The sequence below is a fragment of the Tinamus guttatus genome, unplaced genomic scaffold (assembly GCF_059628265.1).
Source record: "Tinamus guttatus ecotype Peru unplaced genomic scaffold, ASM5962826v1 Tinamus_guttatus_pri_ptg000470l, whole genome shotgun sequence".
Taxonomy (NCBI): domain Eukaryota; kingdom Metazoa; phylum Chordata; class Aves; order Tinamiformes; family Tinamidae; genus Tinamus; species Tinamus guttatus.
In genome coordinates, this window is record NW_028289004.1 from 633,623 (window position 1) to 658,256 (window position 24,634).

Here is a 24,634-nt window from a genome sequence, read left to right on the forward strand (position 1 = left end):
AAATCAGAACAGTTTTGTTACTTTATGATTTTCTTAATTAACTGTAAAACAGCGAGCATGTCCTATAACAATTAAAAAAGTGCTCTGGTGGGATGTCAGCTTCATCGAAACGTATGGTTTTACCTCCCTACTGGTCTCAATTTCTCCCAGGTTGGTGGTGACTAGTTATTCTCCAAATATCCCTTCCTGATCTGTAAGAAAGGGCCATGATTTATGGCTGTGCTGTTCAATGGAAAGAGTCATGGATGCGCTTTTGGAGGCCAGGCTTAACACGCTTTTGGAGAAGATAGAGGCCATCTGAGAGGCTGCTGCTGTAGGACTAAATAAACAAGCCAAACCTTCTGGGAGGTGTTGGAAGGTATTTTAAACACACAATTTGCACTGCTCAGATGGCAGTGTCCTGAATTCAACCTGCAAAAGCACTGGTGCACCTTCTCTTTCTGCAGTGATGCATGGGTTTTGTCCCTGGACATGGGTTTTGCACTTTTGTCAGAGGGTTTTGTCATAGTCCAAATCTTAGAATTTGCTATAAACTTCTTGTCCAGACAGAGGCAAGGCTTTGCTTCTGGCTTGGTGTCTCCAGCCTTGCTCTTACTGGGCTGTACGCTGTGAGATAGAAAATTACCAAAAATGGGTTTCATCAGTGAGATCCTGTACTGTGTCCCACAGCTTAAACCCGCTTTTGCTAATCTTTTACTGTTTCAGCTTCAGAGCTGTACAGCATACACCTCAGAGGAAAATGGTTCTCACCAGTCCAACAAAGTCTTTTCTCTCAACACTTTTTCTCTGCGTGTGTGACTGACTGATGTCCTTTGTTGCCTCAGCAGAGACAGATACCTATTCATGTAGAGGCAAAATGAAAAAAAAATCTGTAAGTTGTACATCACTGTATAAATGTACCAGAAAGTATTTAGCCAATTTAGATTTATTTTCCTATTCAGTGGCTGATTAATGTGTCAGTTTGTTTTACCCCGGCACTGTCTCTGAGCTTGAATTGGGTCTCTCTATTCACTGCATGTGCTCTGTGCTTTCCCACAACACAGATTTTACATTTCATGATTCATATGGGTTTTCTTCAGCATGCTCTGCCATGCCCTTTCATAACACCTGAATCTGGTGGTAACTTTTCATTAATTCATGCTCATTGCCCAGATCTTCTCAGTCAGCCTTGGTCTTCTTCCTGAATAGTTGCTGTCCCCAAACTGGCCTGCTTCCAAGCGGTGATACCGTGATAGCACAGTGATACTGTGATAGCGCAGTGATACTGTGATAGCGCAGTGATTTTTCCTGGCTACTGCCTCTGTTGGCACAAGGGGCAACGCTCCAGAGCCCTACTTTCATCTTCTGGCAGCAGCTGTTTATACAGAGACACTGGTCAGGCAATGATACCTCCAAGACATGCAAAACCCATGTATTATGAATGGTGATCTGTGCCCTGTCAGAATTGGATTTGGTATGCAATGAATCCCTGAAGAGCTCCTGACCTCAGGAAAAGGCTTTCGGCTTCTCTGAGCAGAAATTTATACTTCCTGGGCATGAAAAATATATACCAAGTGGGTCAAGTGAGGAAAGATCAAGAGGAAAAATTGCAGTCAAAAAGGCTGGAGCTGAAAACCGTAATGCAGTAGTGTCCCACACTTTTAGATCCGTTTTATGTAGTCAGAACCCAAAAGGTTGTTTTCCTCTTAAGAAGTTTGAATGAGCATGTTAAAATCATTTTCTTCATTAGTCATTTCTGCTTGTGCAAAGATATTGGACGGGGCTCTGAAAGGTGTGTGATCTTTGACCAGTAGGACTGTGCCAGCCAAGCCCTAACTAACATTTCTCAAAATGGCTTGACTTTGATGCATATGGGTGATGTGAGGGAATATGCTAACTGCTAAAATGCAGTTCTGTCAGGGTAGCTGCCATCACTTTGCCAGTATAACGTACTGCAGAAAGACCAAAGTCATTTTGTCATTTCGAAGCACAAAGAACCTTCATATAGAGAACAAAGAGAGCTGAAAGTGACCCCAGATAACACAGCTGTAGTTTGCTAGATGCTAGATTCTTTTCAGAGGTATAGCTAGCATGCATGCTAAATATGCTGCCATATACTGATCAAGATATCTCAGTACCTCTACTTAGAGTTCCTACATGCAGTAACTCGTCAGGCTTGGAGATTGTATGAATTTGAAATTTGTATATAAAAATAGTACAATGAGTCATGAACATTCGGCTTTATTTTTATAGAATGAAAGCTGGGAGATTAGTAGTACTAAATTCAGAATGAAACTCTCATTGTTATCAGCTGTAATAGTAAAGCCAGCTACTTACATGCTTTACTTGCCTTGCTGGTACTATTAGGTACAGCTAAGGAATGTAGCTGATGGACAGCTTATCCTAAGTCTATCTGTTTTAATCACATTAAAATGAATTAATTAGAGAACAGTGTGTGCTGCAGTATTTATGGCACCAGGACTGAATAGGAGACAAGTGATCAGCAAAACCTGGTTTATTCTAAAGGACAAATTTTGATCTCCTTTCTACTTTAGGCTTGTGACTGTTTAGTTGTGTTGCAACTACTAACCATCTAAGTTCGCTTCTTCTCTTGCTGTTGAAGTGATATGGTTTGTTTTTGCCATCTGCATCCATCATTCCTTAATAAATGTGATTCAGCAAAACCTTTCAGCTACAGTAATTGGGCAATGATTATGTTAGCCTTCTTACCCAATGGCTTCCTTTAGGGCATGAACATCAGCGTCTTTATATGAAGATAATGGACACCAATGCCAGCAGTAAAGATGCCGGGAACACCTGAGTGCAGAATTTTAAAGGAGGGAAAAGGTGGGACTGATCAGTGAAAGGAACTCTTGGAGAAAGAGGGCAGGAGCCATCAGCTGTGAAGGGATTAAGTGTGAGTGAAGTGAAGGGAGAAAATGCAGCTGAGACCAGCACTGGTACATTCAGAAGGGTGAAAGGCCTAGACCAGATTCTCCAGTCAAATATGGCTACATTGACCATTACACTGTATGCTTAAGTTTATCTAAAGAAGCATAGACTTAGGTCCAATAATCAGTGTAGATCGGCTCTTCTTTGGGAAACTGTCTCCAGGGTGGTCTGTAACTGAGCTGAACTGACTGGAAGCAAAGGCATTGTGGAACTGATGAACTTGTAAGTCCTTATTCATCACTGGAATTTGATGAAATGCCACTGCTGTGAAGCTGGCAATACTGGCCTTAGCTGCATCCAAGGAGCCTCCTGTCAAGGTCCGGAGCCAGGAGGCATGTGAAGGCAGACTTTTCACCAGCCTCAGAAGCTAAGGTAGACCTTTGCTGTCTACGTGCCTTGAGATAAGAAGTATAGGGCTAAAGCTAACTCCTTGCAGTTGCCATTCTTCACCAGGTCTGAACCTATGTAGAGTGAGCAAGGCAGTCATGCTGCTTCTCTGCAGTTTATTTACACCAGACAGGAAACTGGGGTGACTCAATAAGGCAGGTTGCCTGCACAAGCCAGGCTGGGAACAGCATCTGCAGTGGCCTGATACTCGGCTCAGGGGTGCATTCCCCCAGGGTTCGTGCCTCCATCATTACAGCAGTGGGCTGGGGGTGAAATGACAGACCAAATGCCTTCAGCAGGTCCTCAAAACTTGAGAGATGGGCTCCAGCAGGGCTTTGCCTAGGGGTATGGGCTACACTGGGTGTGGAAATGATTGAAAGAAGAGAGATTTATTTCCTGCTTCGTTGAAGGAAGCTTCACAGACTAGATGGAGATGATGCTTTTGAAAAACTTCTTTGATGGACAAGAAATTCATTTCTGTTCACCCCAAAAATGAATATTTGAATACCAAGTGTTACCTTAGAGATTTCTTGAATAAGTTCAGCTCTCTGCATGTGTCTGTCAGTGATTCATAAGTATGATGAGAAAGTAAGGACTGTCTGATCTCTCTGCTTTCACACTTGTTTCTTTGCATGATGTGTGTCACTTTGGATATCATTGCTTGAAGTACCCACTTCTAGTTGCAGTGTTTCTGGAACAATGTGATCCTTCCTATTCATTGAGCAAGTACAGTAAGAAGGGCATTAAAGAGGAAGAAATAGAAGTATCTTCTTGCCAAGCTGTTAACAAATGTTTGTCCTAGTCTTAAGTTAGTCCGTGGCCATAGACTTTAATAGTTATGGAACTGGAACTTCTTAAAAGCTTGAAAATTATCCCACTGTCCTGCAGGAGTTTCTGGGGGGAAAAAAATAAAATAAAAAGAATTTTCTCTGTGTCAAAATGAAGATCTTTAATGTTTAGATATCTTCTTCTTACAGGCTCAAGTCTTGCTGTAGCTTTCCCATATTAGAAGTACACAAAAAGCTTCACATAAATTAGGGGGAATGGCGCTAAGTGTGGGAAGGCTGCTGTGTCCCTTGTAAAATAAGGGAGCATTGTAGTATTTGTAAAGTGTTAATGTTTATCAAATATTACATAGACCAAAAGAATCAGGACGCTAATAGAAGGAAAAAGGAGAAACTTGAATACAAACATTCAAATTAATCTTTCCCTAATTGTGATTTACTAACACAGTAGTAGTACTTAAAAAAAAAAATCTGTGCAACAGTATAGAATCCTATATTTTTTGCTCTGCCGATACCCAAACTTTAGAAATGACTTGGCGTAACAGAACCTTTGCCAAGGAATGATCTCACCCTCACTAGGCTAGGAAGATTTACTACCTCCCACAGGAAATCAATACTTGCTAACATGAACAAACACGAAGATAAAATTATCAACAGAGCAAGTCAAGGAAACAGTCTTGATTTTCAAAATTAGCTCTGGCTTAAATACAGTAGTTTAAAAGCCCTTATGATACTAAATCTGACAGTTGATAGTGAATTCATGTGTGTGCCCATGGCATGGTCTTGAGCTGTAGTGAAAGTCAACTAGTGCTGCAAGTTGGCTCCTTTTCATTTACTGAACATGGCAGAATAATTCCCAATAATGAACCATCTGTTATTTATGCAGTTTGGTGTTTTGGAAGTGCCTTTAAGTGGCAGAGGCTCTTCTTGTTCATTGTGGGTCAGTGTAGGGAATGCCAGCCACAGATTTTGCAAGTATGTTCTAGGATAGGATCACCAAGCCTCGTTTTACCTGGAGGAATGTAATATTAATAAGTAAATAAATAAATAAGTAAATATTGGAATACTGCAGATGATCTCTCCCTTTACAACACAGAAGTAGAATGAATAGACAAATGGGAAGATCTGGAAAAGGGCAAGAGGTGGCTGGGAAAGGCAGGAGGTGATTTGCCCAGGGCCAGAGCTGAGACTTGCAGATCCATGGGCTTGGGGTCCTGCCTGCCAGACCAACAGCCCAGAGAGACACACTTTGAAAAATGCCATATTGGATCTTTGCTTTTAACTGCATCCCAGTTCCTGTATTTTCTTTCCCCCTCTTTTTTTTTTTTCTGTTTATTTTAAGCTCAGCAGCATAGATAAGAGCTTGTTTTCATATTCTTGGTAACACCCTAACAATTCTTTGGACACTACATTGAAAATAAGCAGATGGCAGTGTACTTGTATATAAAATGCATTTAAATGGACAATATCCATATTATATTTTTTTTTTAAAAAAAGATTTGCTCCAACTGCTCTCCCCGCTCTTGCTGGCAGATGTGGCAGGATTTGATAAGAGTGAAGACTGATGGGCACCCCTCCTGTTGGGATCCTACCAAAGTGGAGACGGGGTATACATGAGGGCTGGGGTATACCTGGAGGCTGGAGTATACCTAGGGGCCAGGGTAAACCCAAGGGTTTCTCTGGCTGCCTCGAGCTACTCAACATATAGAGGATCTCAGCCTGGGGAGTGGTCTGGCACCTATTCTAGCACTTCCTTCTTTGCCCCCATGTCTCTGAGTCTGTTTGCTCTACTCTTCCAGAAAATAAAGAACGCATCTGTGCAGTTTCTCGGACAATGCTTCACCTTTTGAGTTAAATGTCACCTCATTCCTCACCAGCTAGCTTAGCCGTGGCCTTTGCACTGCAGTAGCATCAGAAAGGGCTCCGCACCAGCAGCCGCCATGTTATCCCTCGCAGTCCCATCAGCCAGATGAGCTATGGCATGGCAATGACCTGCCTCAATTTCTCTCCCAGCCCATGGTTCAAGGAAGACTGTTCTGTTCCCTCGCACCCTGCTCATGCCAGTGTTTGCATTTGAATGCTTGCTGGTTGTCTCTAGCAAGCCAAGACCTTAAAGATGTTGCTTTTCTGGGAGATCAGAGGCTGTATAGGGAGGTGCTTGACTCTCACTTGAAATAGTCTCTTAAGCTGACAGCTGCAAATATGTTACGAGAAAGCAGGGAGTGCTCTTGCTGTATTGTGCATTGCAGCACTTGGAATGGGCAAGGCTGGACAGGCGGACCGCAAATGTCCTGCTGGGTCCTTGCTTTAAAAACTGTCAGCGACAGCACGAGACTAGAGAGACAGAAGAGAGTCTCAATACTACAGAGAACGAGAGACACAATTTACTTTTTAATTTTCCATTTATTATATTCCACGAGGAAACACAGAGGCCCATGTGCAGCGTAGCATGCCAGATGTGCCTCAGCGCAGGTCCTCAGGCTCTGCCTGTTGCAGCAGGATCCGTCCTCTTCCATGCCTGGTGATGCCGCAGGGCGTTCCAGGTTGGAGCGGCTGCTCTTCCTCTACTCTTTCCCTGGTTAAAAGAAAGCAACAGGACTATTGAGAGCACTCTGAGATTCAGTTGTACTCAAAATCAGACAGGGCCTATCTGTCAGCTATAGAAACACTCCAGGGGGACTCATCTCCCCTGGGTAAAGTTACTCCTGTGCTTGCCTTCCACTATCTGCTTCTGTATGCTTGGAAATAGTCATCTTTGCTTCCCACGAGCAAAACCCAGGTTTCCCAAGGGTGCTTTCGCCTATGTTTCACCATTCCACTTGATGCACTGAGGTCAAACATTGGCTTCTGCTTGATGGCCTAGCTTTTTCACTTGCAATTTTTGGCTGAAAATTTCAATGACAATGACCTTTTCCCCCTCTTTTTTTTTCCTTATGTTTTTCCTTTTTGAATGCACTCCCTGTTTTAATTTCCTTTCCTGTCATTTTCCGAGTATACTTTTTCCTACGGTTTATTTTTTCTTAATTTCCCTCACTGCTTACAATTAAGAGTTTAAAAGCTTCCTGTCCAGTGTTCCAGGCCAGTGTCTAAATAGCAATATTGATAGTAACAAAAACTCACACCTGAGATTTCTGCAATGGTTTTGACTGGATGCCATGAAACATATCCATTTCACCAAGCCATCTGTTTTACTTCTTCATGTACAGTACTCAGGACATGGTCAAAATAAAAATGTCTGACTATACTTCAAAGATCATTATTTTATATGCATGTTAACCAAGCAGTTATTTTCCCGTCTGTTTGCTGCACTGAAAACAATGAGTTGAAAAGTACATTGTACTACATCCAACGTGTACACACAGACATAGACGAGTTACAAATGTGAGGAAATTTGCCCTTTCCTATTGTGTTCATCCTGAAAGCTCTCAACAGAGAATCCCACATCCCTCAACATCTAACAAATCCTATAGTTCTTCAACAACTGTGTTTGTTCAAAAAAAAATCAGAACTCAATCAGCTTTTCTGTAAATATGTTGCTTAATAGTATAAACGTGAGTACAAACAATAGGACATGGGTTTGGCTCGTAAAGCCCTATTAATCATAACGACATAGCATAGGCTGTGTTTCAGTTTGCGCTACCATGAATGTGCTAAACATTAAAAAATATATTTTTAGCTTTTGTACTGTGTTTTGTGCACCACATGCCATCTTGGCTGTCATGTCTTGACTCAAAGCAGGCTTAGAGGGCTGGCATGAGCTGCAAGGACTGCCTGGCTGGTCGCATCCTCTGGACGTACGTGCAAGGAGACACAACCAGCAATGCTGACTAGGGAGTTTGCACTTGCAGCAGTGACCTTTTTAGGTTTATGTACCATTTTAGCTACACAAAGACCTGAAATACAGTAGTAAAAACCATGCAACTTTTCAGGAAAATATTAATGCTTCAGAGTTAGGAAAATGAGAACATGTTGCTCAAACAATGAGAATAGAGCATAAATAACTTACCTTGACCCAAGTTATTCATTTTCAGTCTAAGTATGCAATATCACTGACAGTCTCCAAATGTTATCTGGAGGAATTATTTCTGAAAAGCAATGCAGCATGTCTCAGTGGCTTTTCAGGCATGCCTATAGAAAGTACTACAAATAATACAGTCCATTGCACTGATTATAACACATATCCATGTTTCCTGTGTTAGGCACTAATCAGTAGCCCAAAATCCCAGATGGAGATGCCACTTGGATAGGAGTTGGTGCATCAAAGCAGGATGGCTCAGGGACACTTCCTCCATGAAACATCCACCCCACATCAGGACAGCGCGGACACTGGCAGAAGACCCCAGCAGCCTTGTGGCAAATACTGTGTTTGAAGCTATTTCAACAAGGGAAACTCTCCAACTTGTCTAGTTGTATTAGCTCTTCACATCTGGCTTCCCAGCAGGGTTCTCTGAACCCTTACAGCCTTATCTGCATTTATGTGCTACAGAGGGTCTTTTCCAAAGGGAGACTATAGGACGGTGTTCCTGGAAGAGTTGAGATAGGATAGTCCCCACCACAGTCCAGAAGCCATCCATGCTAGGAGCTGTGCAAACACAGTGCAAATTCTGTTGCTGAAGTTGTGTTTTCAAATAAATCACCAAAGAGTGTCAGAGAGGACTGGTGGTGAAGGATTTGGATATTAATTTAGTCTGAGTTTTTTGGAAAGTGTGAAAGAGGAACTCCACAGTGAATCAGTCGTATCTTTAATTACACCCCCGCACTGTGGCGACCATTGGCCACTACAGTGGCTCCAGAGGAACTAAGCAGGATTTTCTGCACAACTTTTGTTGCTTCATCAAGGAAAGAAGCTGCTGGAAAAAATTGCCTTTGGTCTGTCTGAGATAACTGACTTTCTGTCTTCACCCCAGATGTCTGTGAGCTATTCAAAGGACCACATGCAGCTATAGTGGCATAGTATTTACTAAATATAATTGGAAGAAAATGTTGCTACTTACCTCAACTTAAGCAGCATTCAGGGCATCTAGCCAAGCATGCTGAAAAAGACTGATGAGGAGGAAAATGTGTGAAATACGAGCCACCATTTATGCTTTCAACACATGGTTGTTGTTCCTGACTTTTGAGGGCTTGATTTTGCAGCCTATGTGTGGTGCCAACGGAAGGGAGAAGGGGGCCCTGCTTGTGCACTTGCTGTAAGAACCCTTCAGTCTTGTTTTTCGCCTGGGAGCAGCTTCTGAGCCCAATTCCCAGGCTCCCCCTGCAGTTCACTGAAGGCATGAAGGTTTAGCCAGTGTAAATGAGGAAAGTCGTCTTCTCCCCACTGGTCCCTCCTGAGAAAACCTCCTTTCTGGATGTCCTCCTGCCCTATCTCCTCCCCATTGTATGCAAGGCACAGGGCAGCTGGGCATCAGAAAGACAAGGTTGCCCCCTTCCTCTGCTCTGGCAGGGACTGTCCTCCAATGTCTGCAACACTCAGGACCCCCCAAACTCAGCGACTGAGGAACCGAGAGGTTTTCTGAACCTCTTCTTCCTCACAAATCATAACAGCATTTTTTTTCCTGGATGCTGTGAGTTAACGTATGATAAGTGACATCATTGGAGCAGTTTAAAACAGTGATAGGGGAAACATTCATAGGAAAGCATCTCTGACACATCGATGCTAGATACAAAATGTAATCTGGACCTTTGGTTTGGTTTTGCTGTTCATATTTCATAACATTTTTCTGCTGCAGTATGTGTTGCCTTTCCAGAACAGTGGCTTCATCATTACCTGCAGAAAGTCAAATCAGGAACTAACAAGATTAATCAGTATTAGACAGGGCTGTTCTCTTACAGGTTATCATTTTGCATGAGAGCCAGCTCAGTGGTAAAAAAAAAAAAAAAAAAAGCTGTCATCTGCTCATCTGCTGATGGCCATCTGATGTCCTGTGTAAAATAAGTTGATGCCCTCAATCTACTTGTCTAAAAGAAAGACAGGTGTTTGTATCACAGCACTATAGGCATAATTGATATTAAATGGCACTCCTGAGAGCAGAATGGAGAAGGCACAGAGATTGATGAAGACTAGCTGCTAGAGGTTTGATGGAAGGTTACAGTTTATGAATATTTCAAGGAAAATGGAAATATATTTGCTGTACTTGGAATAAGTCATCTGAATCTTATCTTCCAATATGCCAAACACTACATATTCCATATCAAATGTCATCTTCCAGTGTGGCTTTTCAAGGCTCCTGGTGTTTTGTTGCTGGCCTGAATGCTGACAAATGTGGAGAGGTCATTCATAAGGCTGATAGGTTTAGGGACTGTAATGTGCGAGCCTCTGCTCTTCTTGGAAAGAGGATCCTTAGCACGGATTCAAAAGGTTGTTACTGGAAAGTGACCATTACATGTTCAGAGAAATACACAGGGCAAATGGATGTTTTGATCACAAGATCCTGGAGGTTAGCACCAAGGCAGGTAGAAGAGCACACAAATTTTACAAAGCTTTGTTCCTGAGTGCCAGCATGTGAAATTGGGGTCGTTGCATTTAAGAGCAGTGTCACAGTGAGCCACACACTTCTTCGTGATAAAAAGGAGAGCATTACAGTGAGCTGTTGGAGCACTGTGGCAAGCTCAGTAGAGATCTGGGCTGAATCAATGCAGGAGAAAAAGAGCAGAGCAGTGAGAAACAATTGCTAAGGATGTATAAAATGTGCTTACCGTGTGTATGATAGATCCCACACACTACACTGCTGGTCATAAGAGATGTTGCCTTGCTGTCCATCAGCAAGACTTGGGGAGTAATGTGAAGGGTCAACGTGAGAAGAAATTGGTGTTGACAAGCACTGAAAGTGCATCAGATTAAAAGAAGTGTTTCAAACTAATTAGGAATGTATCATTGAAAGGGGTCCCTAGGGGCACTGTTCCCAGTTACATGCTCTGGTGTGGATGTAGCCAGTGCACGTATGTCTGGGTGTATCATCCTTCCTATTAATATGCCATGCCTAACATTAAGCACAGCAACCTTAAAGTAATTTCTTTTTTGCTAAGACTGTTTGCTGGCTAAATAGCTATTTGTTTTCTCCTGGAGCCCAGTAGCAAATTGAAATGAATATGGGCTCATCCTGCAGAGCAGTTGAGCTACCAGTAACCTGATGTTTGCCTAGTGGGACTGGCTTGCTTGGTCCCTTTTTCACCACTGCCCTGGGGCAACACCAGCACTGCCTTTTGTATTACTTCCACTCTCTGGTAGAAACACTTAGCTGGGCATGAGTCACGTTCCAGCAGGATTGTGGTATCAGAAATAGAACCAGATTAAGTTTAATTTTATGCCTAGCTATACACAACTGGATACTTCGTCTAGCTGCGTGTCTTCAGCAGCCCAGGGAATAAAGCTGGACCTCATCTCTAGTTTTCCTTTTTTGCTTACTAACCTGCTTTTCCTGATGGGCTTCCTGCTCTCAGCAGCTAAACAAGGACCACGAATCAGGTGGCTGCCCATGCATTATTGAACATTTTGGATGTTTATTAATAGACAAGTGTGTTGTCCTCTCTTCAGCACTTGCTGTCTCCATACATTAGAAGGGATGAAGTCCAGAAGGACTTGTCCTCTGCAGAGCTTGGTGTGATGGGACTGGAGATACACACAGCCATGTGTGCACGTATGGATAGGTATGCGCAAGATGTGATGTGCCACGGAATAAAAATGACATTTGTCTTTCTAGGCTGACTCAGGTTTAAGAAGGGCAAATCTAGAACTGAACTCCCACACAGCAGAAATCTATGTTTGGCTTCATTTGCTGCTATTCGGTAGCAGAGCGCATGAAGCTCTTTCACTCCCAGTTGCTCTCAGAGACAACGTAAAGCACAGGCTGGAGAGCAGGAATAAAAACAGAGGTCAGAACCACTGGCTGGAGGAACTTTGAAGGCGCAAAGGCTTAAATGTGTAAAATCCTGTGTACTTCTGAGGGGGCACTGTCTATGCCCCAGTGACGGCTTTGAAATACTTTGAAGCAGCAAGTGCTGTTCTGACCACTGTAACTTGCTCAACAGTTAGGGAAAGCAGTTAAAAATATGTTCAAATGCCGCCAATGGTGATTGAAAGCAGCAAAGCCAAGAAGGGGATTAGCATGTGGTACTCTTCACATAGGTGCATATTACTTAACAGCATAATCTTCTTACATACATGAGTCGCACACTTCCTAACCCTCCTGAATTGTGGCTGTTGTTGTGCCAGTTAACTGAATACCAGGTAAATGCAAAATTGAAGGATCTGCACATGAAAATGACATTGAAGTCATACACTTTCCAATATTTTAATCTTTTCAGGTGACTGAGCACTGAATATGGATGGGGTTTTGTTCACTCATCATCAATTTTTTCCTCCTAAATAGCTGTTATTTCAATATAGTGGAAATATATTTCCATAGTGTAGCATAACTAGAGCTAGCAAAACATCATAGGGATGCTCTAAGAAACTGTGGTGGCAACAAGAAAAGTGTAACTATTGGGAAGAAAAATAAAACATACAAGGATCTTAGGAGATCATGGCCTTCTGATTATGTACGCAGGAGGTGTGAGTTTTGCCGTCAGTCAGGTGTCTGCCTTTTTGCTTGAATTTGAACAATTTGCTGTCTTGTCCATCTGTGAGTGCAGAACAGAAGAACAATTGTGTTAACGCTGCTACCCACACCGAGCTGAAGACTTAACTTGTTTTGTCACGTCCCTCCTCCTTTTCCTTTCCAGGAGGCAGTTGCTGCCTGCGTGTGTGCACTGGAGCTACCTACGCTTTTCACGAGCACTGGTGGCGGTGCAGACGTGCCCGTCCAGGCTTCACGTTCAGACCAGTCACCCAAGCCAGTATCCTGGGGCTTGGGCTGCTGAGTCCACTCCCCATCTCCATTTTTCTGCCCTCGTGATGGCAAAAATAAGTGTGGGAAAAGCTGTTACAAAGCAGGTTTTCCAGTCTGGACTGGTAGAAAGAAGTAATCAAGGAGCTGAGCATCCTTAGTGAGTTGCTAGCCAGCATTGTTAAGCCTCTAGCATGTGACTTAACTCCTCCTGAATGTGACAGTCAAGACACAAGTGCTTAGTTGCAGAGAAGGAAGAGGGGGTGAAGCATTTGAGACATTCAGGGCTATAAATAAAATCCACATCAGACTCAGCACTTGCCTCAATGAAACATTTATGCAGTAGTATGCATGATGAAGTTGGATGTGTTGCCAGATGATCTAGCGTTTGAGAGATCTAGCGGCTTTCTCAGAATTCATTTTCTTGAAATGTTTTTGCATATGAACTTAATAGGCAGTAAATTGCCCCGACCTGTGCAGTGGGTCCAGGAAAGTTTGATCAGCCTGAACTCTGCTGCCTCTGATGTTAGGGGCCTACTTATGCAAAGCTGGGGCAATATCCAGCTTTGTTACTACACTGAATTGCACAAAAGCCATGTTTTTATCCCAGATGGCCAGAAAAAAATGGCATGTGCTAAAACGACTGGACAATCTCTCCTCAGTGCTGGAGGAAAAGGGTCTTGCCGCCTCCAGCATCCACGGGTCCTGCAGTGAGGTGAGGGCTTGTGTCCCTAGAGCCTCTCAAGAATAACTCAGCAATAGGCTTAGTTGCTTGCCTGCACGTCTTTAACTGCCCTTTTTTTTGCCTTTTGGACCCCAGATGTATTGACAAGGATCCAGCAGCTGTTGGTCCAGCTTCTCTTGCACGGGCATTTGGGGCACAGCAGCCCTGGGCTTTCTGCCCTTTAGCATGCCCTAGCTCCACTGATATCCACTCCAGGCTCTGCACTTTTTTGCACTGTGCACCAAATTGTGCTTTCTCGTTGAGCCAGGAAGTGTAGGAAAATATCTTCCCCCCTCCTTGGCACCTAATGCTAGCTTCAGTAATACATACATAAATTTCTATAGAGACTTGAGAAGCAGCAGGCACTGAGGTGTGGGGAGAGGCACGCGTCTAGGGAAGCAGACGGAGTTGTCGGGGGGAAACCCTGGTATCTATCAAATAAATAGAGCAGAAATCTTTCTTGCTTGGCCTTTGCAGTGTTATTATTAGAACAGGCACGCCTGAGTGCGTTAAAGCCACACAACCTTCAAGCATCCACATCCCGTTCTGCGATGGCGGCGTCCTTTTTCTTTCCTCTTTTTTTTTTTTTGTATTACTAAAGGAAGGAGGGAGGGGAAGAGAGAGTATGTGGCTGTGAGAAAGGTCTATAAATGATAAATATGATCAACTTTGATAAAACAGCTATCTGGGAGCCTTCAAACCCATCCCATGAGAACAGCTATTAGAGTACGTCTGTTTGACATTGGTTGTCAGGAAACCAGCCAACGTTAATGGAACCACAAAATGTAATGGGGAATCCATTTAAATGGTCTCGCGCTGGTTTGTCATCCCACATGACAAAAAACCAATTACTTTAACTCAGGAATGAAATGAGCATGATTGTTTGCACGATTCACTTGTATATTCTAAATTGATCAAAACACACACTAAAAATATATTAGCAAGCCCGATGTGACGTCCAAAATCCTGTATTTCCTGTTTATGTAGAGAGGTTTTTCCCATTCACTTTGATGTCCAGTCGTTAATAATTTAAAGAGCGTAGCTTTACAGTTTCTGTATTGCTTTATTTATTATGCACATGATGGTGTTGCTCAGAGGCTGCAGCCACACTCAGGCAAGGCACTATGAAAACAGCCACAATATAAATTGCCCAGTGAAGGCAAGAGATAAGATAAAATAAGTCACTCGAGGGTCCTGCGAGTTCACAGTCCAGTCCTGCAGCTGCTTCACGTCCCACGTGTCTGTGCCCAGACCCTTAGATGGGATCAGAGTAGGAGCAACTGGAGGGCCACAGGGCTAAGCAACAGCCAGCGAGACCACAGCAGAAGCCGGTCCCTCCTCAGGCCACCGCATCTTTCTGTTCCCTGCAGAAATGTATCAGGCTCTGCCGTTTCTTGGTGTCTTTCCCCTTTCCAGGAGTTTCTTCCAGAGCTTCACTACTCTAAAGCTGGGACACAATCTTTGTGTATCTAGCCTAATTTTATATGTGGCAAATTTATACTTATTTATGTGTGGGCCAACATTGTCCTCCAGCATCCCCAGCGCTTCTACAAGCTCTCCTGCGAGTTCCTCCCACCACCACAGACAGAGAGCATTTGTCCCCATGCAGCATCCTTGCTACATCTTTTAGCTCCTCCTCTGGCCTCCTAGAAAATCCACTCCAGTAACTCCATATTTTAAAGGACCATTCAGTCCATAGTCTGAAATATTGCTGTTTTCTGGGTGTCAGCAGGGCATTTCGCTGACAGAGTGAATCAGTTGCTGTAGGGAAACAAGAGAAGATACATAGATCTGCACTAGCTGGGGCACGGCACAATCATTTGGAGATAAGAAACATATTTGCTCTTTATTTTTCTTCTGGTACAGCAGTATACGCGGTGAGGTTTGCCTGCTAAAGGGCACCTCTTCTTGGGTGGCACAGGGGTTATGCTCGCGCTATTTTATCTGTGAACGCCAACGTGTGCCTCGAACAGCCGGTGCGTAGCAGAACTGTATTCACTCGGTTGCTTTTTTAAGTCTCACACAAAGTATATTAAGCCAACTCCCACTCTTCTTACTTGTAAAACACGGCTGCCGAAGCCAAAAGAGCTTCACACAAGTTAAAATCTGCAGTGAAGTCTATTCTATTCTAATGAAATGTGTCTGAACATTTCATAAGTAGGGAAAACTTTCCACTCACTTATTTAACTCCATCACAGACAGCTACTAGAGCCACAGTCTAGACAGTTTTTTTTTCTTTTTTTTTCCCTAGGAGTATGAAGGAACTGCTTGTGCCTAATATTTCATTAGCCTCCAGAGAACAATTTGTGATCATTAATAGCGCATATCCTCAGTGATATAAAGGATGGGTGGAGTATCGTTACTATCACTTAGAAAATTTTGTCCTGTCTTTAGCTTCCGAAAGAGGCAATGTTCTAGGATTCAGGCTGATAGGTGGAATCTGGACAACTTACTTTGTTTCCGTAACAATAGTGCCTCCTTACCCTCAAGGGTAGTGATAGTGAGATATTCGGCTAATGCAGTGGTGACAGACAGAGAAGCTGTCAAAAAATCTGCTTGTGATTTGGCAACATTAAATCATTATGATGTTAACAATTTAATTAGTAAATCCTTAAGTTTAGCACCTAGACATTACTGTAATTCATCCTAACTCCCCCACCACCAATCATATTTTTCTTATTCTGGTGCATTCATGTACAGGATGACCAGTTGCGTGAATGTAGCACTGCAGAAATAGTGAAAACTGATTAAAAATTCTGCAAAACTACACTGAAAAGTAGAGAGACTTCCTACCAGAGTCAGAATTTGAGTTTCATTCAGCGACATTGAAGCTTTTATAATCTGATCTCCAGCAGGTCCATCACCAAATGATACCACTACTCTCACTTTCCCAGACGCACAGTATATTGGTTTGGGGTGAGGTTTTTTTGCTTCCTTTGTTTTTTTTATCGAAGGAGACTATGAAGTCTGTCAACATCCTGCACATGACAGCCTGGTCCCTAGGTTTCTCCCCTTGTGTCTGCTCCCTCCTCCTTCTTCTGCTGCTGTATTTTTCTAGTTCCACTGTAGCATTTCCAGTGTCATTCTCACTACCAAACACCAATATGCCTTCAGTCTGAGCAAATGTTATTTTGCATTAAAGACACCACCAAAAGCAGAAAGAGCAAAACAGCTCCACCAGAGAACAGCTCCCTGGCACACTGCCTTGACTGCCCCTTAAGAAAGGACAACCGGCCCTGTTTGTTGGAGAGTGTAAAGACCTGGAGAACATGTAACTGCTCAAAAACTGCTGTCTCTCAGTTAACTGGAAGGCTGGTGAGAATACACTGCATTGGCCATCCTTCTGCCAGCCTCTCTGTTCTCCAGCTTCACTCCACAGCGTCTTATGAGAGAGGCACGTCTCTTCTGTTCATATCATGGCAGTGCCTAGGGCTCTGCCAGGCAAGGGGCTGGGAGCTGCATTTGCCAGGAACCATAAAAACAATGTAAGGGGAGGTCCCTGCTGCAAAATGCTTGCCCTGTAAGTGGACAAGTAACAGGAACAGGAAGGGAGTTTCACATAGGCAGAGTCAGTAACGTAGAGCTACAAACTGCTGTTTGGATCCTCCTTGAACGGGGGCATCTGTTACACGGGACAGTGCTGAGACTAAGGTCACTCGTGCTCTGCTTTTGAGCACCTCCTGGGTCTCCTTCCAAAGTTAGGAGAGAGGAAGGACAAGGTCGGGGACACTGTGCGGCCTGAGGAAGATTTGGCAACATTAGACTGCCACATTAGGGAAAGGAAGAGGAATGTGTTTTCCAAGGGGAAAAACAACCCAAAACACTTCGGCTTTTTGACTCCTCAGCTAGCCTGGGAGACCCCTAAAAGTTACCTCCATCCTTCCTTCTAGGGGTGAGAGTCTTCCTGAATCATTTTGTGCTGGCCTGTAAGCGAAACAGAGCAACTCCTTAGCTTTACAAGAGACAGCAGTGGCCAGAAAGGAGGTGTTCCCTCCTGGGAAAACAAAGTACATTGCTGCTTCTGGAGGGCCACGGGCATGGTGGGACAAGTCTGCTCTCTACCGCCATGCTAAGGCTGTGGTCCTCCTGACTGTGGAGTATTTTCCTCCTTGTAAAATTAGTTACTGAATACACTGAATTTACACTCATCTTTCTTGAGTCCCTGTAGGTCCTGAGGAATCTCCTTCTTCCTTAAATGGACTTAGTTCATGCAACTTTCCTAGGAAGTCTTGCAAGATTCTCTCTAGGGGAAATGAAATGTTTCAGTCCCTCAAATATTCCTCTCTCCTAAGACAACATTTTTTGACAGGCTACAGTTAAAGTCACTCAGCAGGATGGCCAGTTAACCTCTGTCTTTAAGCACTGGAAGGGAAAGAGCTAGCAAACTATGCCAGAAATGAATGAAGCACAGCACAATGTAGTGAGGTAGAAGACTGGGTGAGTGGTAGTGAGCCTGGGTGGCTGGAGGCTCCATTCCTATTGGCTGTGGTTCAAGATATTGTCATGTGAACATTGTTTAGTTTCTTTGTGTTTTCAGTTAGCCATATGTCAAATTGTTGTCCCTCAGTCCATGCATTTGATGTTGACTTAGTATTACACCTACTCTCCTCCTTACAGCCATGCATGATCAAACAAAAAGGCACTGCCTAGGTATTCCCTAGTAGAGACACCCCGCGAAGATAATGGTCACTGTTACTTGGTGGGAGGAGAGGCAACATCTTCAGTGCTCATTCTTGCTGCTTCTGCTCCAAGCGAGGTCCTTTGCTCTTGGGGAAGTTGATATAGCAAAGGCTCAAAGTCTTATTTTGCATTTTGTTTTCCTTCTGCAGCTGTCTCCAACCTGGATGCAGAGAGCAAACTGAGTGTCTATTACCGAGCACCTTGGCATCAGCAAAGAAATATCTTCCTCCCCTCCACGAGGCCGCCGTGCGTGGAGGAGCTGCACCACCACGCCAAGCAGAACCTGCGAGCCTTGCGCAGAGGTAGGCGCTCGCGCGCGACGCCTCCACGCGCTGCCCCGAGGGCATCGGAGGGGTGCTCGGGCACGCGGCTAGGGCTGTGGGTGCTGGCCTCTGCAGGGGCTCAGGCACTCAGTCTAGCAAATCAAGCTGAGGAAAGAAGTCTCATGTTTTCTTTGGCTCATTTGGATTGATTGCTGGAGCTGAAAAGGATTTTTTTACTTTTCTGTTTTATATTCTATTTTCATAGGTTTTTTCTTACTAAGAAAACAAAATAAAAATCAATAGAAATAATAAGTAAGTCTACTTTGATTTTCCAGAGCTCTTCTGGAAACCTTTTTGGGCATGTGTGAATGGTATATGTGAATGAATTCACACTACTGCCCCAAAAGGTTCGAGGCAGTGTCTGTTTTGATAGGAATATCTTGTCTCCTTTTGCTAAAGAGATGTTAAATGATGCCTCAGTTTGAGGACAGATAAGGGTTGGCTTTCCAAAGGCTAAAACTGGAAGCCCAGTGGTATTAGAGAGACTCCACAGAAGATGAGATATCTGCATGGGGTCTACAAGCATCATACAGGTCCTGGAGGAGACTTGCATCCTTCAAGGGTGGTAGCTAAAAGCCAAATGTGATACCCCAGGTAGCTTGACCTAGGAGGTCTCCTCTCTCCACGTTAGGGAACACTTCCTAATAGGGCCTAACAAACTTGAGACCTGGAACCTCAAAAAGCATAACGTAATCCAAGGAGGAAGTGGGAGCAAACAAGGTCTCCTGGATCCCTGCCATAAGGAGAATTTACTAGGTGAAAATATCTGCATAATCCTCAAACAGTATCCTACAGGGAATGCTGAAGATGGGCAGAGGTTAGCTTTCACTGGCAATCTAACCAAGGGAAAAAAATTAAAGGAAATAGGTAAAAGCAAGCAAACAACCCTTTCTTTCTTCTGTGTCTATGCTGGTCACCTTGCTGTTCAGCAACAGCCTCTGGTATGGTAGGTTTTGCATCAACAGCTATAATTTTCTTGCTCATTTATTACTATTACTAGGTTATAACAATAATCGATCACTTGGTTCTGTGTAGCATCTGTTAGCTGGATAAAACATTCCAATTAATGACCACACTTGAGCCTCTAGGCTGATTTTAGCTCAGAAACACACCGTAGGTGCAGTATGTCTTCATAGCACTGCAAAGAGCCATAAAGAGGAATTGCAGCCATAGCAGTGTTAAAATTAGAACAGAATTTGCCTTTTCCATTCTTCGCGGATCTGCTTTGCGGTTGTCCCAGCCGCAGAGGCTGATCTCCGCCTGCCACCTCGTGGGCAGGAGAGAGCCTCACAGCTGCTCAGAAAGGCAGCTGGCAGAAAATGCCTCATCACTTTTGAAAGACAAATCGCAGTTTTGGCAGCTCCCCATGCTCCATATTTACTGGCAGCTAGACAGATTCAGCAGGCAGTTTGTCGTGTGTGTTGCTCTATTTTATTCTCTAAACGATTATGTGTTTTGGAGAGAAGCTATGTTCTGAAATTTACCCTGAACGTGTTAATTGTGTCTCACCTATTTCTTTTATCAGGATTTCATTATCTCTTTATCTGTTTAACCAGAAGTAGTTCTGGACAAGGAGCTGCCACAGCAGCAACCTTCAAGATGCCAAGCTAGCATGCAGGACCCGGTATGGCTGTGCAGCCAAGGAAGGAAATCCTACCTGGCACTGTTTCCTTCATTACCCTCAGAGGGGTATATTTTATACTGTTTATTAAGTGCAGATTTTAATGTGTATCTCAATGTTTTCACCTTCAACATGCACACTGCAGTGTAGCAGTGCGTGCTATAAACATTGCATTTCCAGGGTGCTGAGAGTCCAGTCTATGCTTCTCCCCTTCAACTACAACAACGATAAAAATAATGTCAGTGAAGAAGAGAACAAACTGTATTCAACATCCTATCCATGTCTCAGTTTCATTGTTAGTAAAGACATACACATGTCTCCAATACTCCAAAAGTACTCACGGCTTATTTCTTCTCCAAAACAGAGCATCGAAACCGAGGTGATATCAGAGAGCAAAAAGTCCAAGGCTCCATCTCTGTGGTGGCTCCCCCTTTTCCTCCCTTCCCTGCAATCTGCAGTCAAAAGAGACAAGCGATAAAGGACCGGCACTTGCTCCCTGTAAGTCTTTCCTGTGCACTGCAGCTCTCACATATGAACATATTATTAATTGTGGGACCTTAGTCTGACAGTAGTTCACAGTCTCCCAGTGAGTGCTTGCAGGTACAACGCAGTTGATGCAAACGACTGATCAGTAAAGTTACTCAGGTAACAGCTTACAGCAGCAAACTTCAGGGCGGGTTTCCACTAAGAAACATCTCATTTTGCATGTGTGGCCAGCAGACAGTTACACTCACTCATTCGTATGCCAATCCACAGTCTTTTGTGTTTCATTCCTTAAGGTAGCACATCCAGGAAGGAATGCTGCAATTACAGTCCTGGAATTATCATTGCTAAGTGCCAAGAATTCAAGGGCTCTGATTAATGGCTTGAGGCTCCTCTGGCTGCAGATGGGCTCAGCAGTACTTCTCCAGCCATAAGGAACCACTGTTTCCAAACAGGGGTGATGGCCTTATGCTGCAGTGACCACTTTCATGCAACTTTTTTCAGATTCCGCGTTTCTCACAACTACCTTCATAGCAGCCAGGTGGAAGCTCCAACTGAAGATCTGGTCCTGTATGTCTGTGCTGACTTGCCACTGCTGCACTAGTTTGAATCAAGTTAGTGTTGAATACACTCAGATCCCAGATTTAACTCTGATTGTGTCCCTAATTCCCACTGGTTTCAGTCAAACTTTGTTCCTCTATAAAAGCTTCTCTGTAGACAAATTCTCCCCCGTGCTAAAATCCATTCAGTTCCTTAAATTGCATTTAAACTCCACAGGTCAGACCTTAATTTGACTTCAGTGATGCATATGCCTCATGGCAGCTCTCAGCATAACAATGGACATATCTTCCATGGGCAGGTTCAAATCTACAGAAATACTAGAGAAATACTATCAGCCAGGTTCAAATCTACAGAAATACTATAGCCATGAGCACATTATAAATGTGTAGCTACTGAATAGGCACCTACTTATCTTAAAAACCCAAATTCACTCATCCTAATCCATTTATATTAATGATATAGAAATGCTATAATGGTAAAGGAGTCACAGTGTAAAGCACATGTTGAAGAACCAAACCTTGAGCAAGTCTGTATAAAGAATTGTATTTCTCCTTAGAAAGCATGAAGTCCTTGAAAAGTTTGGGATTAATTTGGTTGTTTTGGTTTTGGGGCAGCTTATCTGGATAATTTCAAGGAAAGTATCACCTGTGAGCCTTGAACTGATTAAATTTTTAAGCGTTATGAATCAATTGGAAAAAGGTGTTCCGGGATTAAGAGACAGCATAGAAGAGAGTAGGAAGGCGTAAAGGGGAAACAGACCTCCTTTCTTTTATAACACATTACCAAAGATAGTGCTGATGTAGGGTCACTGAAAGGTAAGGGAGAGATGATGTTAAATTGCACACCGGCACAGGTTACAAATAAAAATTTGCACAATATATAGAAGATACATCTCTCTTGATCTCTTTGTTAGTATCAGATGGGAGCACGGCATGTCTTTTGAAATTGCATTGTTAGTGGTGAAAGGCCCGAGTCTTTGCTGTGTTTGGAAAACAACCAATGCATTTGCAATGCATTTGCAACATTACTTCCATCTGTAACACAAAATGATAATAGTGAGCAATCCTCTGAATCCTGTATCTGTTAGCAAAATTGTCATGCTGAATACAGACTCTTGGCTTTACCAACAAGTCCACCTTTTTCTTTTGAAGAGAGAAAACATTAAGCCTTGTGCCCACTGTTTTTGGAAGCTGACCAGACTCAGTGCTCCCCTAAGGAGGAGCAAATGAGAGTTACTTGGAGGTTGCAATCCAATTGATTTCAAGCCATTTGGCAATGTTCTTCTTTAGAAATTACAACTATTCCTAGGCTGGAATATTCCAAAGTGCCTTGACCCACTTTTTTTTTGGAGAATCCCTTGTTCACAAGGCAAATTCCAAGGGAGAACAAAGCAAGATTAAACTGTACATGAGTGCTCTGTCTGGTGGAGAGTTTATCAGAGATTTTCAAAAGATGCTGTATGTCATCAAAAGATGGCTATTAATACCTAGTTGATATTGTGCCAGTCTTCATGAGTTACTAATTCATAACAAGAGAAAGTTGAAGCTGCTGATACTGGTTACCCTGCCCTAAGCTTTTTGACTTCTGCAAATGTACATGTCCTTCAGGAGCAGTAGATTACGTTTGATAACTGATGCCTGTTGATTGCACTGTCTATTCATCAATAAAATAAAGATGTTAAATTCTACAACAATTTTTATTCATGGAAGAGCAGTCTATTCTGTATTCTTCTTTTCTGAGACATTGAAAAAGTGCCGGTGAAAGGAATAAATCAACAATAAAAGTCACCTTTGGTGTGTCTTGTAAATTGGGAAAATAAAAATTGAAATTAAAAAAAAATGCAGGATCTAAGTTTTCTAACTGGCAATCCAAGTTCAATACATACAATACAGCATTGAAAGAAGTGGCTTGATTTGAGACAACTTCAAACTACTTTTATGAGAACTGAAAGCTGCTGAAATTCGGGTCACTTGTGTTGTCTGGCCCAGCATAGGTATCCAGGCTATTTTTTTTGTTGTTGTTGTTTGATTGTTTTGTTTTGTGTGTTTTTTTTTCCTACAGTTAGGTGACTATCATCAGCCTTTCCAAAGATCCTGCATTTGTATAGTAACCACAGAGAAACTCAACCATAACTCATAAGATTCACTTTTAAGCATGACTATTTGTACAGGGAGGAAGATACCAAAGCGCCACAATTTCCAAGCAAGGCCAGATGAAATCATAATCCAAAATGACAAATAGCAGCATGAGTGGTCCAAGAAGGCAGTTTTGGACCGTTCCACCACACAATCACTTTGCCAGGGAGAGGAAGCAGAGAATTGCTACTGCAGACTACTGTCTGTCATAGGATCTTTTGTATCCCAGACAGAAATCCTTGGGGCTAGCTCTACAGCCTCGCCTGGTTATAGGAAGTGCCCTGCTTTGCCTGGTGAAAGGCCCACTTAGCCTAGAGGCCAGCAGAGGATCCTTCAGAAAACAGGGATAATAACATAATATTATGGAGTGAACCTTCCCATGATTTATCCTTCCAATTTAGTGCAGTAATTGGTTACAGAGCTCTTGAGACAGAAATCAGATACAGAATAATAGCCACAGGGAAAAAAACAAACAAACAAACAAAAAACCCAGCCTGCCCTTAATTTGTCTAATCCATTTTTAGTGAATTGATAACTTTAGCTTCAAAAGCATCCTGTGACAATCTGAATTAAAATGTATCCGTTTTTTTTTTTGTTTATTTTAAATGCTATACTTCATAATTTCATTGGATGCCTTCTAGTACTTCAACTGTGAGAAACAGCAAATAATGCTTCCTCATTCATCTTCTCCATACCTGTTTTTTTTTCAGACGTGATTTTATTTTCATAGTCATCCCAGTCATTCATTTTTCAAGCTTAAATACTCTGGCCCACTTAGTCTGTCTGTGCGTGAAAGACATACACAAGCGAACAGATTTATAAGTATCATTCACTGAACAACTTTTGCCAATGTAGGAAATAAAGCGTAATCTGAGGAAGGCGCAGACTTACGAAAATAGGAGAAGTGTTTCTTATGCACGTTCCCATGACAACCTTGCTTGTAGTGCTGCTGAGGCCATCAAGTAGGAAGATGCTGTGTCATTCTAACTGCAGCTCAAACTGCTGTCTCATCTCCTTCACATTTTTCCTTTCCCTGTTTTCCCGAGTCCATCCAGCAAAACTCCGAAAGTCCAACACTCAGATTCACAATTTGGATGTCACGGGAACACACCTCCTCCCAAACCTCCTGACAGGGCTGCTGCAATAAAATACGGGAGATGCAGCAGGGCACCTATTATA

General features: G+C 43.0%; 1 protein-coding gene across 2 annotated transcripts in view; it reads left to right on the forward strand.

The window, feature by feature from the left end:
• The window catches only part of NHS (NHS actin remodeling regulator), a 237,064-nt gene that overhangs the window by 195,330 nt on the left and 17,100 nt on the right, over nucleotides 1-24,634 (forward strand). For both annotated transcript variants that reach the window (XM_088532724.1, XM_088532725.1), the window contains exons 2-3: nucleotides 18,482-18,634; nucleotides 20,641-20,774. In XM_088532724.1, the coding sequence (XP_088388850.1) occupies nucleotides 18,482-18,634; nucleotides 20,641-20,774 (287 nt within the window). The remainder of the gene's footprint in view (nucleotides 1-18,481; nucleotides 18,635-20,640; nucleotides 20,775-24,634) is intronic.